Here is a 16,489-nt window from a genome sequence, read left to right as displayed (position 1 = left end):
ACCCCGACTTTTCATCTTCCCTCTGCTAACAACACAAGCTGGGAAGCAGAGGGAGGCAAAACACAGAGGAATCAGGTAGGGTTGTGGGATTTAGACAACACCGGGGAACTGCAGCCAAGGTCAGGCGTACGGAATGCCCTCCAAATACCTTGGCAGGAAACCACACATACAGACAGTTTGCGGTAAGTGTAAGAAAAGAAATGTTTCCAACTGTGTATAAAGGCATTCTGCCCTAATTTCCTTACCACACAGGAGGCAACATGGTAGGTTCACAATTTAACTTGTCTCAAGAATATTTATTGTTTAATAACTCCTCCTCCCTCTGCCCCACCCAGCTACCCTCTCGGTCTGCTTTTCTGATCATCCTGAAGGCTGAATACATTCTTCTCTCTGGAGGATGAGAATAAACACTAAAACCAGGACACGTGATCAGGCCTCCATCAGGCACTATGTCAGTGTGGAGAGCTGCTCTTCAACAAGCATGGTTTTCCTAGGGCTCCACAAGGTAGTCCTTTCTCAAGTTCACCGGTGTGCTCATGGAATTGAAATGCCGCTTCCCATCTAAATACAACATGGACTCTGAAACACGAAAGAGAGAACCGTGAAGAAACCCGTGGAAACTTACAAAATCATTGTACAAACACAAGACTACTTGGGAACACGAGGAGAGCAACGAGCATGCAAAACTGGCACTGGCCATGCCCTGTGGGGTGGGGCCGGGCAAGGCTCCCGAGGGAGTGGGCCTCGACTCTTGCCCCCTCCTTGGGCCAGACCAGTCTCTGACCACCAGTGGCTGCTCGCAGCTGGCACCGACCCTTCAGACAACAGCCAGATTGCGCAGAGCAGTGACTGCCACATACAGGCCATGAGGCATCTGGGCCTTCAGGGCTGCAGAATCTCAAAGCACCATCTTCTAAAGATATGCTCTTGAGCTAACAGGTATCAGTGTACTTCTTACAACAATTTAAAAGAAGAAAAATGACTTTGAAAGTTCTTCCGTTCATTAGAGACAAGCAGACATTGCTGCTTACCTCCGTATGTTCTGGGGAAAACCAAGGGCACTTTTTCTTCTGACATGAACGTGAAATGAAAGACATTGGTGGTCATATGCTCTTTACTCTCAAGAGAGGCCACTTCGCTGTGTACTCGGACTTGAATGTAATTGTCCTGAGTAAAGCAAACCTAGGAGATTTAGACATGACAGTCAGTCAAGTGCATTAGCAAGGAGGGGAAAGGCGGTCATAAGATAAACAGTGGCTTAAAAAAAAAAAACTTCTCTTCTAGGCCCAAATGATAAAAAATTTTCTTTTGTCTCTCATCGCACACCTACCTGAGAAGAAAGAAACAGCAATGATCCAACATCAACGGGTTTCTGAAACATGATATCATCCACTGCTACTATAAACGGTCGGGAGCCACTAACAGACAAAGGCAGAATGGGGGTCAACCACAAAATTCAGATGATCTCTATTTCTCCCCTAACAATCAGCTGAAGCAAAATTTAAAGGATCAAAGAATAAGCCTAGAGAAGGGGGAAACAATCCTACCAGTGAGAAATGATAAGCGATACCCCTGAGATGAGATCACCCCTCTACCTTTTCCCTCCTGCCGATCATCACTTCTTCTCAGGTCTTTAACGTACTAACTGACAAAGGCAGAGCAACAGCCTTAGAAAAAGTAACATCAAAGGCAGGTGGTATCACTGTAATAATTATTTAATAACAGAGCATATGCCCCAACACATCCAGACCGGTCCAAAATGTTTCAATTCAATGGGGTAGTACACGTTGCTTCTCAGAAGTTAAAACTACCTTCAATCTAACTCACCCAAAGTTACAAGCAGTAGCCCATCCAAGTTCATATGCTTTCCTCATCAGGAAACCACCAAAGATCCGATTGAAAATGTTGCGCTCCTATAGGACATAAAATAAGGATTAACACACACAAGCTCACGGCCACCCTCAAACACAGAAAAAAGAAAATTAACAACGCTGCCAAATGGAGGTCAGTTTAAAGGTGTGTCAGATTTTCCATGACAACCACGAATGCGAGTTATCCTACGGAAACAATTTTCCATTAACTTACAGTACCTGCGGGTGGCAAACTTCCAAGCTCTTCAGTTTTGAATTCTCCATCCACACTGCATTGGGGGGCAAAACTCGACTTCGAAAACTTACAGTCCTGTACAAATGGAGATTTAGTAAACCTTGTTAATGCCATGGTTTTGCTGCTGAAAAGCAAAATATGTGCAAATAACTACCAATATGTTGAGGCAGACGTAACTGTGGAGAGGGCCGAGGTTTAAACGCTTTCGCAACCTGTAATTTCACCATGCTAACTTACTTCGGATCCAGCGTGTTAAGAAACATCTCATGGATGGTAGTCCTCTCCTCAGCACTGGGAGCCATTTTCAGTAATGACTTGGCACTGAAGGCAACCCTTCTCCCCTTGTTCACTGGAACACAGGACAATAAGGAGTTACGATCAGGGGGGTCACACTACAGCACTGGGGTTCCTGACCTGGGCTGCCTTGGACCCTACAAAGGTAGCATTTCCAGATTTCGAAAAGCCCACGGGAAATTATACACATATCCCAGAGAAGGTTGCTGAGGCTATATAAGGTGTCCGGCGATTCTTTGCCTCCAGATGGAAATTATAGCAGCTCAGTGTGGAACCACTTAAGGCCACACGTAAAGACCATCCTGACCTAGAGTCCTGAGCAGCAGTTATTTCACTGACACATTTCCCATTTCATTAAAAAATGAGAAAGCAAATTCATTCACTTAATGAATATTGTCTAATTGATAAAACTTCAAACTATGGACTCTAATGAAAAAAAATAAGGTATTTTTAATTTCAATAAATTCTTGGCATGAGTAAGACACGTGACCGGTATGAGGAGTCCATCCAGACTCTTCCACAACCTCCTCTGCAGTACAGTTAATGGGCTTTTCAACTGCATCTTTATATTATCAACAAATTTATATACATTCTCCTTGTCTAAAGAGCTCTTCTTCCTCTGGGCTTTCAGGGATGAGCGGATTTATAAATGCCGGCCTAAAGAGAAAAAAAGAAGATTACAGGTTAAGAGGTGTCATTACCCAGTAAATAGAGAAGGTGAACAATTACCCACTAGTTTCAAGAAGTCTTTGCTTCTGGTCTTCGGTAATGCAGCCTGACCGCTTCCATAATAGCCCCGGAACAAATGAAGAGCTTCCCGGCTACAGACTAGTCTGTACACTAGAAAGTTCACGTTTATAAAAAGGATACTGCCTCTCGCAAAAAAATTTCACCTGATCGCGGTAATGAGGAAACAGTCAAAAATAGGCTGTAGAACATTCTATAGGACACCTGGCCTGGACCCTTCGATAAATGTCAATGTCTTAAAAGACAGAAAAGGGCAGGGGGACTCTTTCAAAAAAAAACATGCTAACTGCATGCAATACGTGATCTTTGATGAGATCCTGACTCAGGGGAAAGGGCTATAGAAGACATTCTAGGGACAAGTGGCAAAGTTTGAATATGGATCGTATATTAGATAGTATCACTGTATCACTTAAATCTCTTAGCTATGATAAAGGCATCGAGGTTGTGCAGCAGAATGACCTTATTATCAGGAGGTACATGCTGAACCATCTATGGGTGAAGCAGTCTCAAAACTTCCTTTCGAATGATTCAGGGAAACAGTATCTATGTGTGTACTTATAGATAGAGGGCGAGAGAATAAGGCTAGAGGCAAAATGCTAATCGGTGAATTTAGGTGAAGCCTTTAAGGGTGCTCACTGCATTATTCTACCTCTCCATAGGTAGCAAATCTTTCAAAAGAGAAACAACGATGGAAACAAACATATTGAAATGGCAGCTTGGAAAATTCAAAAGCATCAGCTGTGAAAGAAACTTTAAACCCTGCCCTTTCCAGGGCTGACAAGGAGCCCCAGGCCAGCCAGCAGCAGCAGCGGCAGGTCAGCCAGGCTGGTGGGAGGAGTGAAGAGTAGGCGACTGCTTTCTACGCTCACATCAGTCACCAAAGGATGGTTTGATCCTAACTCGCTCTTCCGAGTCAGCTTTCCATGCAGCAGGAGAGACTTCTCATAGCAGACTCCTCCTTCAAGTTTCTAATTTGTACCAACGGCAATCCCTTTCCATCCCCTCCCACCCCAGTACCACCCCCTACAGTTTGACAGTGTTTCTCCATTTCAATGCCTCAGGTATGAAAGCTGTTAGGAACCAAAACTACAACTTAAGAGGAAAAAAGTATAAAGCCAAAGAAGTTAAAATCTGTAAAATTCAATATGACTTGGAATTGATGGTATAAATTCATGAGGATGGGTGTGTGTTTGCTGCTTTTTAACATACATCCTAGCTCTGTCCACTGAAAAGGCTTAGAGACAATGACAAATGAGTAACAACGTACAGCTCTGGTGCCCGGATTCTGGTCTCTAAATACCAGTGCTCGCTAAGAGGAACCCCAGGACTCCGTGGAGAAATGGCTGATTCCAGGCCTGAGGCAGGAAATGTGTAAGATGAGCCCAAGATATCCCAGAGAACAGCAAGACTAGTGGGGAGATATGAAAAGAGCTTTTCACAGGAGGAAGCTTAAAGGGGCTCCCACTGCCCAAAGATGGTACTCTGAGGACCAGGAAGAACAAGGGCTGCAATTTACTGCAATTCATACCACTAAAATCCATGAATTCACTATGACACTTTTTTAAAAAGCCAAAAAGTAGACAAAGCATGTCATCACTAGCTAGTCAAGCAACTCATTATTCAGAGAAAGTGTAAATAAAGGGCCAGAATGAAACATTAACCCTGACTTTCCTTTACAAACCAAACTGCCCTAGTTAATAAAGGAAAGCTCTTCTTTCCAGAACTCCAGGTAGTAAATATAGCAGGAAAGACAGGATTTAAGAATCGTTTACATCCCTTAATGATTAAAGCAATGATTAGCAATGGATGTTCAAAGCACTGGAGAAAGACTGATAGGGAGCTAGCTATTCACAGGGTGACAAAGTACACTCGGGGTACACCCTGTACCCTACTACAGCCTGCAGATTATTGCTGATCGTAAGAGGATAAAGTGAAGCCTACAATGAAAAGACCACTACAGTCACTACTGAACCACCACGCACCAATCTTGGCATCACTATGAGTGGGACAATCTATCCCTCCTGCTATGATACAACGTGAGATACATTACAGTTTGACATACACGAATCTCACCACCTACAAGATGCTCTCATCAAATAAATTGAACCTGAATCTAATCAAGACTTTAGATCTAACTTCAGTTTACAGAAAATACTAAAGATAGAGAAATAAGTAAAAAAAAAAAATACCATGAGGAAGCCATGAGACAAATCCAGAAAGTTGGACACCATACAAAAGAGCCCATCTGGCCTTTCAATAAGCTGATATGAAACACTAAGGGTGCAGCAGGGACACACAAGTATTCTGGATTAAAAATCCTTAAGAGATCATATAATTCTGTGAATACACTAAAAGTCATTAAATTGTATACTTTCAATAGGTGAATTGTATAGTATGTGAATTATATCTCGATAAAGCTATTAACAAAAGTAACAGGCTTAAGAGACATAAAAATCAAATGTAGTACATGAACTTTGTTTGGATCCTAACTCAAAAAGATCATTAAAAAGATATCTGAGGAAAAATGAATATGAATTGACCATGAGAATATGTCACGAACTTACTATTATTTTTGTTAGGCACGCTAATGGTAATGTATTTATTTAGGAAAATATCCTCATCTTTAAAGAGATGCCTACACAAAAGTATTCAGAGGTGAAAGGTCACGATGTCTGGGATTTGCTTTAAAATATAACAAAGAAAACAATATAGTTTGAAAAAACAGATGAAGCAAATATGGCAAAAAATGTTAAAAAATATGAAGTCCAGGTGACGGGTATACAGAAATTCATTACAGTCTTCTCTCTAGTTTTATGTCTCTTTTAATTTTTCAAAATAAAGAATTAGGAAAAAAGAGCACTTACCCTTTATTTTCAGAATCACGAGCCACCATTACAAATGTTGCATCCAGAACACGACAAAACTCATTGCCATGTAACTAAAGAACAATGGAAAGAAAATACAGATGTAAGAAGTGCATTTACTGGGAAGACGTACTACAATTCTAGCAGCTAGCACGCACACTTGAAAAAGGCTGCAATTAGAAAAAGAAAAGTTAGGGGCGCCTGGGTGGCGCAGTCATTAAAGTGCCTGCCTTCGGCTCAGGGCGTGATCCCGGCGTTCTGGGATCGAGTCCCACATCGGGCTCCTCCACTAGGAGCCTGCTTCTTCTTCTCCCACTCCCCCTGCTGTGTTCCCTCTCTCGCTGGCTGTCTCTCTGTCACATAAATAAATAAAATCTTAAAAAAAATAAAAGAAAAGAAAAAGAAAAGTTAATCATTCATTAACCACCATCTGCTGAGCTGCCAGGCACAGAACTAAGCTCTGGGTGAATGGCAGCATGACCAAAGAGCCTGTGGTCTGGGGGAGGAGAAAGACTTCCTAAAATTCAAACAGCGTCCATGTGAGAAGGGTTGGGATGGCCATGACCAATGGGCTTTGGAACCGCATGTGACTGAGACTCAAGAGCAAGGGTCACAGAGGGACCCTCTGCATCAGCATCATTTAACCGTCCAGCAGTGCTGCAGGATGCCGGCGTTCTTCACACCTGCCAGTCCTCACGACGGCACACAGAGCCAGGTGAATGGCTCACTGCTCTCACAGACATTAGTGTTTTCAGTGTGCCAACAACCAGCATATTTGGGTTTCGTGAGCTGAGCACAGGCACTCCCAAGAAGGGCCGAGAATCAGTGATAATTCTGTGGATTGAGTGATATATTTACAATGCACAAGGCCTTTGAGGATTTAAGGCATTTCTTATCCTCCAGGACTCTGTACTTCCAGAGAAGTTATATCATGAAGTCCCATCATCAGTTGGGGGTATAGTAGGCTCACTCTTCAACAGACCTCACCCCTCGTCCTCCTCACTGCTGCCCGTTCAGGCCCCTATCACCCTCCCCCTTAACCCTCTTCCCGCATCTGCTATAAGCCTCCTGGCACTATATATAAAGCCCTCCACAACACAGCCCAGACTCCTCTCTGGTTGTTCACTAACACCTCCCCGACACCTGCACCTTTTGCCCTGCCACAGCTGACAACTTGGAGGTCCTAGAACGTACTATGCTATTGAACTTGTCCTGGCCATGCCTGTGCCTGATGCCTTCCTCACAGCTGCCCTCCTCAGGACACTCCTCCCCACCCCTGCTCCATCCCTCCTCCCCAGGCAGAAGTCATCATTCCCTCCTTGGTTTGCCATGAGAATGGAAACGAAATCCTCCTCTGAAAGTGGTTCTCAATATAACAGAGATATGGATACCACCCCTATTGGGAGCATTCGGATATGTGTAAAAGAGGCTTTGGTGGTCACATGACTTGAGGGACATCACTAGCAGGGCAGGGGTTACCAAGGAGCTAAACACCTCACAACGCAGGAGATCATCCTGCATCATTAAGAAGCTTCCCACATACAATGCCAATAGTGTCCCTGTGGAGAACTGCTGCACAACGCGTAAATACTACAGACCTCCCTCGACTTACAATGAGATTATATCCCGACAAACCCGTCATAGATTGAAAATACCATGAAGTCAAAATGTATTTAATATACGTAACCTAGAGAATATCCCAGCTTAGCCTTGCCTATTGTACACGTGCTCAAGAACACGGACATTAGCTTACAGTTGGGCAGAATCATCCAACGCAAAGCCTATTTTATAACAAAGTATTGACTACCTCAGGTCATTTATTGAATACTGTTCGGAAAGTAAACCCAGGATGGCTGAATGGGGACGGGCAGGTTACAAGCGGATTAGTCATCTACCCTCACGATCACGTGGCTGCCTGGCAGCTGCAGCTCGCAGCTGCTGTGGTATTACCGATCACTCGCCCAGGAAGAGATCAAAATTCAAACTTCAAAGTACAGTTTCCACTGAACACTCTTTCACGCCATCGTAAAGCTGAAAAATCAGAAGTCAAACCATCCCAAGGTGGGGACGGTGTATCACAGACATTTGTATGCGTGGCTGACTCCCTATTGCAGCACGCGCTCCTTGACGACAAAGACCATTTTGACTCACATTTGCATCCCTCACACTTACCACAAAGACCGGCAGATAGCAGATACCCAACCAATAACTGCGGATGTATGAACTAAGGCAGAAAATGATTGAGCACTACGAGAATGTAAACTCTAAAACAATGAAGTTTTGTTTAGCTCACTGCTGTATGCCTAGCACAGAACAGGCACTCAAGAAACAATGGCTAAAGGAACAATAAACGAATGGATGTCGGGAAGTGGGCTAGGCGACTCACACCCGGATGCTGCTCTCAAGACATGTATAGCCTGGTAGAAGAGAAAACGTTCATACGCAGCTTGGTGGAGAAGAGATTTGCAGATGCCAGGAGAAAGAGTCCGAACAAGGGCATTGAGGAAGGAGTCATGGGGAAGCATCAGGGGCTGGGCGGTGGGAGAACGAGGGAAGCATCCGAGCACGAGGGAATCCAGAAGCACAGGCAGAATGTGGGTACGTGGAGCCAGAGCACAAGGATTTCAGGCAAAGAAAAAAGCATAAGCAATGATACTCATCCAACTCACTGTTTAAATTATGGTTTATTACGACGAACACCTACTAGTGCCAAGCAACAAGAATGCAAAAATGAACAACTCTCCTCTCTTAGAATGTTCAGAATGTCCAGTAGCAAGATCTAGGAAGGTATATAAATGACAAGTTGGCGGAAGTACAGTGGGAAAGGTAGGTGGGAGCTAGTTTATGGAGCACCTTGGATCCCAACTAGTCAAAAGAGTTTTGACTTTAATGCACGGAGAATGGTCACAGAATGTGATGTGATGCAATGGGATTTAAGATCGGCTTTGGAAGGTCTAACTGGTAAAAATCTGTACAGTTAACAGAGAGACAACAGACTAGAGGCAGGGAGACTCACTAACTAGGCCCCTGCATTTCATTCAAGGCCTTACTGCCTCTTGTGTGACAAGAAAGAACTCTGGTGAGTTGTTATGGGTGATAAATTTGCAAGACTTGGCAAAAGGCTGTGTGGGCAAAGGGGAAAATGGAGGAGGATCAGGACTGGAAAAGAAGCTGATGTACTCAGTTTGTAATACACTGGATTTTAGGTAGCAATAGCACATGTAGGGAGAGAGATGTAACAGGCACTCGAAAGATAGGTCTGAACGTCAATCCCAGAAAAGATTTGGGACCACCTCCATAGTAATGATAATAAATTAACATTATTGCCAACATGGGATTAGTGGTCACTGTGTGACAGACAACTGTACCAAGTAATTAAAACAGGTTGTTTTTTCATTCATCCCTACCCAACAGTAAAACATGGTACTATTACTATTTCCATGTTACACTTGAGAAAACAGAAGCTCAGAGAAGGTCAGTAACTTACCCACAGTCACATGGCTAATAAGCAGCAGAGCTGGCATTTGAACCTACGGGTACCCAAACCAAAGGCAAAGCACCTATCACCAAGCTTCCTCTCTGGAGTAGAAAGGATCACTCGGTTCTTGAGTTATTAGTCAAAATGGCCGATGAGAAACACAAACTTAAAGCAGAAGTCTGTACTTGTCAGACATTAATTTTCATTACCTCTCTCCTCACAATAAGTCCTGTATCTCTTTTCAGCCTATTTAGCCAAGATTCAAATTACCAAGATTCTCCAGAAAGCAGGTCCTACAGCTGGAATCTAAACAGGGTAGGAATCAACCATGTAGGTGGCTCAGTTGGTTAAGAGTCCAACTCTTGGCTTCAGCTCAGGTCATGACCTCAGGATCCTGGGATTGAGCCCTGTGTCAGGCTCTGTGCTTAGCGGTGAGTCTGCTTGAGATTCTCTCTTCCTCTCCCTCTGCCCTCACCACCCCTCTCTCTCTCTCAAAAATACATAATAAATCTTAAAAAAAAAACAATGTGGACAAATCATAGCTATAGACCCTACAACCTTACTGTGTTTTGTTCTAAAAACAGTGTTACTGTCAGTTATAGCAACATGGGAGTTAAAGAATCCTACTGCTTATATGTAGCATCAAACAAAAAACTACTTAACTATTTTGACAAAAAACTTTAATTACTGCAGAGCAAGCTTCAGACTTCTCTGAAAGGTAAAACGCTTCATAATTCCAAAACAGAAAAAATGTGTCTGAATAATGGGCCTATTGAATACCCTGGCATAACTGGAGAAGCCATTCTTTTTCTCCCTTATTATTATTATTTTTTTGAGTAAAGTTGACACACGGTGTTACATTAGCTTCAGGTGTACAACACAGTGACTCAACAAGTTTATCCATTCTGCTATGCTCACCATTCTTACTCTGAATTATCTGATTTCTGTGCTATTATCCTCTTTGAGGAATCTTTTCTTGTCAAATTTCTTCATTTCTTTATAATAGCTACTCTGAACTCTGCGCATTAGAGGGGTTGTTCCTAAGTGCCATATTGGTCTAAGTGACTGTTATGGGTTGAACAGCATCCTGCAAAAAGATATGAAGTCCTATCCCTCAGTACCTGTGAACATGACTTTACTTGGAAATAGGACCACTGCAGATATAATCAGTTAAGATGAGGTCATACTGGAGTAGGGTGGGGCCTTACTCCAATATTACTGATGTTCTTACAAGAAGAGAAGAGGGCCGCCTGGCTGGCTCAGTCGGTAGAGCATGTGACTCTCGATCTCAGGGTCATGAGTTTGAGACCCACACTGGGCACAGAGATTACTTAATTAAAAAAAAAAGGAGAGAAGAGACACAGAGACGCAAGAGGGAAAGAGCACATGGCAATGAAGGCAGAGACTGAAGTGTTAGAGCTGCAAGCCAAGGAATGACAAGGACTACCAGCAAACCACCAGAAGCTAGGAAGAAGCAAGGAAGGACTCTCCCCCTACAAATTTTAGAGGGATCATGGTCCTGCTGAGGCCTTGATTTTGGACTTCTAGCTGCCAAACTATAAGATAATTTGTTTTAAGCCACCTACTTTGTGGTACTTTGTCACAGCAGCCCTAGGAAACTAACAGAGTGACCAGTACCATTCATGCCTAATGTAACTCAAGACTCTTGTGACATTATTTGGGGCAAAACCAGAAACAAGCACCTTAATACGTAGCTATATACAATTTGAAAGTAATAAACACTGACCATAAACACCAAATAATGTGTCAGTCTTTATACAGGAGGAGGTCATTAAAAACCCAGCATTTACAGGATGCCTGGGTGGCTCAGTCAGTTGAGTGTCCCACTCTTGATTTTGGCTCAGGTCATGATTTCAGGGTCCTGGGATCGAGCCCCGCGTTGGGCTCCCAGCGCAGCAGGGATTCTGCTTGAGATTCTCTCTCTCCCTCTGTCCCTCCCCCCACTTGCTTTCTCTTTCTCTCTCACTCTCTCTAAAAATAAATAAACAAATCTAAAAACAATAACCCACCCATCTGCAGGACATGAACTTTCAATTATTTTTCTAGAAGTAGTGAGCTATATACCTGTCTATTGGTAGATAGGTAAATACACTTTTCTTCCACTAGACCCGGCTGGTTGTATTAGAACAAGTGGGCAAACTTTAGACGAATACAAACCTGAAACATTTGCATCTTCACTTCCATGGATGTCTTCCCAACCCAGCTAACATGGCCACTGAACTTAATGTCCTGTTCTGGGCTTAAGCTCGTCTTACACATATCTGTAAAACAGAAAATCAATCTGAGTTCAAACCATACCCCTAATTTTCTGTATTACAACTGGAAAATTTCACTTGAAATTCTGGCAAATTCACCACATTTCCTTTTTTTCTTTTTTTTAGTCTTTGAAACTAAAAACAACTTTTTTGACATAGAAAAAAAATTGTGTATCTTTTTGAAAACTGCAGACAATGCAAAGAACATAAAAAATAAAACTGGAATCATGCAAAACCCTTCCAAAGATTACTATGATAAACATGTATCTTGCTATAGAGCATTCTAGACATTTTCATATATATATATATATATATATATATACACACACACACATAAAAATTCCCCCATAATTTCATATATATATATATATATATATATATATATATACACACACACACATAAAAATTCCCCCATAAAAGGAAAATATTTCCTCTAATTTCAATAATCTCTTGGAATTACTGAGAATTCTAATTACGTATAGAAAATAATACTGTATGGTGACTAACATAATATAATTTTTAAAAATTACTAAAAAAAAAAAAAAAAGAATACCGCTTACCAATCTTGTCCACCAGGGCTGTAACTATTGACAAAGGAGACATCTTAGCTTCTTGAACTCTCGTGTGCATGTAGCAAATAAGAACTGTAAGAGAAGAGAACAAAATAAAGGAAAAGCACAATTATTTCTCAACATTGACAACTGACTCCCTGAAATTATCTCGTTTTGAAAACCCAACCCCCCATATCCCACTAGTGGTCTTATCAGAGGACCAAAGATTTCTCATACATGGAAGAGATTTGGGGATTCTCCCATCTGACTGAACACTCGATTTTAGATTTGGTGAAGAAATGGAAGCCCAATGCCTGAGCCCACCAGGTGGCCTGTCACCACTGCACAGAGATGCAGTGCCTCAATCAGAAAAAGACCTCAGCATGTGAGTCTGACAGCATCAAACAGCTTCAGAAAAGAGAAACAAGTCACAAGGACTTGGCTATCTATTTTCCCTCTGACTCCTTCCTAATCATAAAGCAATTATTTCGCTTCAGTTACTCCTCCTTCCCCATAACACCCTTGACTCCAACACCACCTTGTGGCTCTCTGTATACTTTCCATATTTCAATAAGCTTAGCGTGGCTCTATGTACCTTACAAATAACAACTCATTTAAAGTTGTATCATACTCCTGTGTTTGGTGGCCTCACTGCTTACCCATGATTCATTCAAATTTGTATCATCAGCCCTCAGGACCAGGGTCTGCACCCAATAAATATTAGGTAAGTGACAATAAATCCCTCCATCCATGCACCTGCTAAAGGATGTACTGGGGAATGAGAGGCTAAAGGCAAGAAAGTTCATTTAAAAGCCTCTGTGGTACCCATAGAATAAATCATATGCGGCTGACCTATGGCAGTATCAATGGAAATGAAAAGATCCTAGAGTTAAGAAGAGGGTACACTTGACAATATTGTAATAATGCCAGGGCTCTAGCTTGCCTGAGTGAAGATGGTAACCCATTCACTGAAAAACAGAATACAAGAAGAGCAGAATGGACTATTTTCAACATGTTAAATTTGAGAAGCCTATCACGTATCCAAACAGAGATATCCAGGAGGACAAATTGGTCTGGAACTCAGCAAAGCAGGGCAAGAAATGTGGCTTCCTAAGTATTCCACATACTGAGAACAAGTGAAGCACTAAGAGTAAATGAGATTATTTATAGTGACTGTACAGATAAGCAAAAAAGGGCAGAACACAAAACCCTGGGAATAACCAACATTCAAAAGACCACTAGAGAAAGAGGAACCCACAAAGGAGACTGTGAAGGAACAGCCAGAGAGGCAGGAGTAAATGTCCGCAAAGCCCAAGGATGAGTTTGGCAGTATTAGGAGCCACAAAGGGATCAGGTAATCCTTGAAGAGCACCCATTAGATCATGAAATAAGGGAGCCAATGGAGAGTTTGGCAAGAGCCATTCGATGGCACGGAGGAGCAGAAGCCAGAATACGTGAGACTGGGAAGTAAATAGAAGGTCAAGATATAGAGGAAATAAGAGCAAATGTGTTTTTCCAACTGTTTCCAGAAAGTTAGCTATGAAGTGAGGGAGCAAGTTTAACAGTGTTGTAAGGGAAGGGGATTTTACCTACTTTTCATTTTAAGATGGAAGAGCCTTGAACATGTTTATAAGTCAAAGGAAATGTGAAGTTGAGAAAAGGCTTGAGATACGAGAGAGAAAGCACAGTTGACAAGGCAAGTTGCTGGAAGAACTGGAAAGAACAGAGTCAAGTGAACAGGTGAAAGGAATGGCCATCGACAGAAGCCAATGAGGAAAAACTAGGGTAGTGGCAGAGGAGTTTGTGTATTTAGGGACACCTAAGTAAACCGAAGTCAGGAGTATGTGTATGTGTTTGTGTGGTTTTTTTTTAAAGGTCAGTAAGAATGTTTAACCAAGTTTATTTATTTTTTAAAGATTTTATTTATTTGTTTGTTTATTTATTTATGAGAGAGAAAGAGAGAGCAAGCGAGAGAGAGAGAAAGAGAGAGAGCATGAGCCGGGGGCGGGGGCAGCGGGAGAAGCCGACTCCCTGCCAAGCAGGGAGTCCGATGCGGGGCTCGACCCCAGGACCCCGGGATCATGACCTGAGCAGAAGGCAGATGCTTCACCGACTGAGCCATGCAGGTGCCCCTGACCAAGTTTATTTAATCTGAAGAAACAGGCAGGGGCGCCTGGGTGGCACAGTCGTTAAGTGTCTGCCTTTGGCTCAGGGTGTGATCCCGGCGTTCCAGGATTGAGTCCCACATCGGGCTCCTCCGCTGGGAGCCTGCTTCTTCCTCTCCCGCTCCCCCTGCTTGTGTTCCCTCTCTTGCTGGCTGTCTCTCTGTCACATAAATAAATAAAATCTTTAAAAAAAAAAAAGAAACAAGCAGCTGGGTGTTAAGCCTAACAAAAGACTTCTGTCTATATTATAGAAGTCATTAGAACCTTTCCTTAAACCCTTTCCCAACAGTACAGTCCAAAAGTCATTAGTAAGAGCAGCAAGGTAGCCCAGAGTAGGATGCTGAAGTCCAAACAGGGTCAGGAGGACATAAAGAGAGGGGCAACCAGAGCGATGGCCCAGCATGTTGCAGGCTGAGCACAATGAGGAGGGCGACCCTGCAGAAGGGCACCTAGTACGAATCCCAGTGAGATGAGGGGAGCATCCGTGAGGGGTCCATGAGGGGATAGGGGTGGCAGACATATGAAATTAACTTCATGCAGGGAAAACTGATCAAATAAGTAAATGGATTTAGGCTCATGGAGCTGGCTGGAAAAGGGAATTACAAACATGCGAAGGGAAGAAATGAATGAACCTGTGGTGCTGAACCAGAACTGGGACTGTCACTGTGAACCCATCATTTTCATAGATGGATAGACAGACAGACAGAGATGTGAATGTACGTGCATGTGCAGAGATTCCCCACCTCGTCCACTGAAAGGGCATGGGAGCAGTGACACCCCAGCAGCAGGGATCACTCCCAGCACCGGTATCTTGGTTTCTAATTACCATTCTCCATCAAAAAGAACCAGAGCTCCTTGCAGATTTGGCCGATTCTAGGACTAAGTCAGGTAAAATATAAATGCGCCTAGAACGTCTTCCTGTGGCAGAAAGTGAGGAAGTGCTCAAAGAATGATAGGGACACAGCAAAACAACAACTACAAAAACAACCACAACCACAACAACAAAACAAAAAACAAAAAAACCACAAGCCAGTCTGAAGGGACTGAGGCCATCCCGGCACAATCTGAGTACCACAAGAGATGAAAGCGACATATTACATTACATTCTATAAAATAGGAATCCTGAGGCCCTACCAATTTTAAAATAATAAATTGAAGGTCTGATGAGAAATGGACTGTTTATAAGGTCTGAATTTACTGGCCTACAAGGTCCTTATTCATTATAAAGGGGGAAAGAGTAACTTTAGAGTGAAGAAGCCTGGCAGACACCACCTTCAACAAGGAATCAAAGTGAGCATCCCGGTAATGGGACAAGTGAGAATTATGCTCCAGTTGATGAGACGCAGTAAGAACACAGCATCCTTTCTGTGATGTTCCTGCCAAAGATGCATATCTCAAATCTAATCTTGGGGAAGCATCAAATAAACCCAAATTGAGAGAAATTCCACAAAAGAAATGGCCTATAATCTTCAAAAGTATCAAGGTCATGGAAGTCAGAGAAACACTGAGCTATTCCTGACACAACAACTAAATGCAACATGTGATTCAGAACTGGATCCCTTCTGCTACAAAGGCCCACTGGGGAAAGTTGCATGCGGTCCGAGGATTAAAGAGTCTAAAGTATCAGGGTTAATTTCCTGATTTTGATGGCCGTATTGTGGTTATGGAGGAGAATGTCCTTGTTGGTAGGAAATACTAACAAGAACCATCAAGGGTGATGTGTACCACATCAGCAATGTAGTCTCTTACATGACTCAGAGAAGAACAATTCTTTGTACTGTATTAGCAACTTTTCCATAAATTTAAGACTTTTTGAAAAGTTATTAGAAAGAAGAATTAATGAGATTACAACTGTTAAACAGGAATCTACACATTCAGGGAAAAAAATTATGACAACTCAGAGGTAACAGAGGCCCTTCTTTTACTCCTCTTTTAGAATATCCTCATCTGTGCAAGTTAAAGAATGAAAAAGGCCCTCTCCAGCCAAAGGATTCAATGTATAGTTGTA

General features: G+C 42.6%; 1 protein-coding gene across 5 annotated transcripts in view; it reads right to left on the bottom strand.

Annotated features, from left to right (window-relative positions):
- Positions 1 to 264: 264 nt before the first annotated feature.
- The window catches only part of ACOT9 (acyl-CoA thioesterase 9), a 32,478-nt gene continuing 16,253 nt past the window's right edge, over positions 265 to 16,489 (bottom strand). For all 5 annotated transcript variants that reach the window (XM_045805014.2, XM_045805015.2, XM_045805012.2 and 2 more), the window contains 10 exons: positions 12,326 to 12,409; positions 11,668 to 11,771; positions 6,012 to 6,085; positions 2,990 to 3,057; positions 2,344 to 2,455; positions 2,091 to 2,181; positions 1,828 to 1,913; positions 1,331 to 1,418; positions 1,032 to 1,182; positions 265 to 579 (listed from right to left, as the gene is read on the bottom strand). In XM_045805014.2, coding sequence (XP_045660970.1) covers positions 491 to 579; positions 1,032 to 1,182; positions 1,331 to 1,418; positions 1,828 to 1,913; positions 2,091 to 2,181; positions 2,344 to 2,455; positions 2,990 to 3,057; positions 6,012 to 6,085; positions 11,668 to 11,771; positions 12,326 to 12,409 — 947 coding nt within the window. In that variant the 3' untranslated portion in view covers positions 265 to 490. The remainder of the gene's footprint in view (positions 580 to 1,031; positions 1,183 to 1,330; positions 1,419 to 1,827; positions 1,914 to 2,090; positions 2,182 to 2,343; positions 2,456 to 2,989; positions 3,058 to 6,011; positions 6,086 to 11,667; positions 11,772 to 12,325; positions 12,410 to 16,489) is intronic.

The sequence above is a fragment of the Ursus americanus genome, chromosome X (assembly GCF_024610735.1).
Source record: "Ursus americanus isolate L20-20 chromosome X, mUrsAme1.1.p, whole genome shotgun sequence".
Classification (NCBI taxonomy): Eukaryota; Metazoa; Chordata; class Mammalia; order Carnivora; family Ursidae; genus Ursus; species Ursus americanus.
The sequence above is the reverse complement of the archived record's forward strand: the minus strand, read 5'-3'. Positions and strand labels throughout refer to the sequence as shown.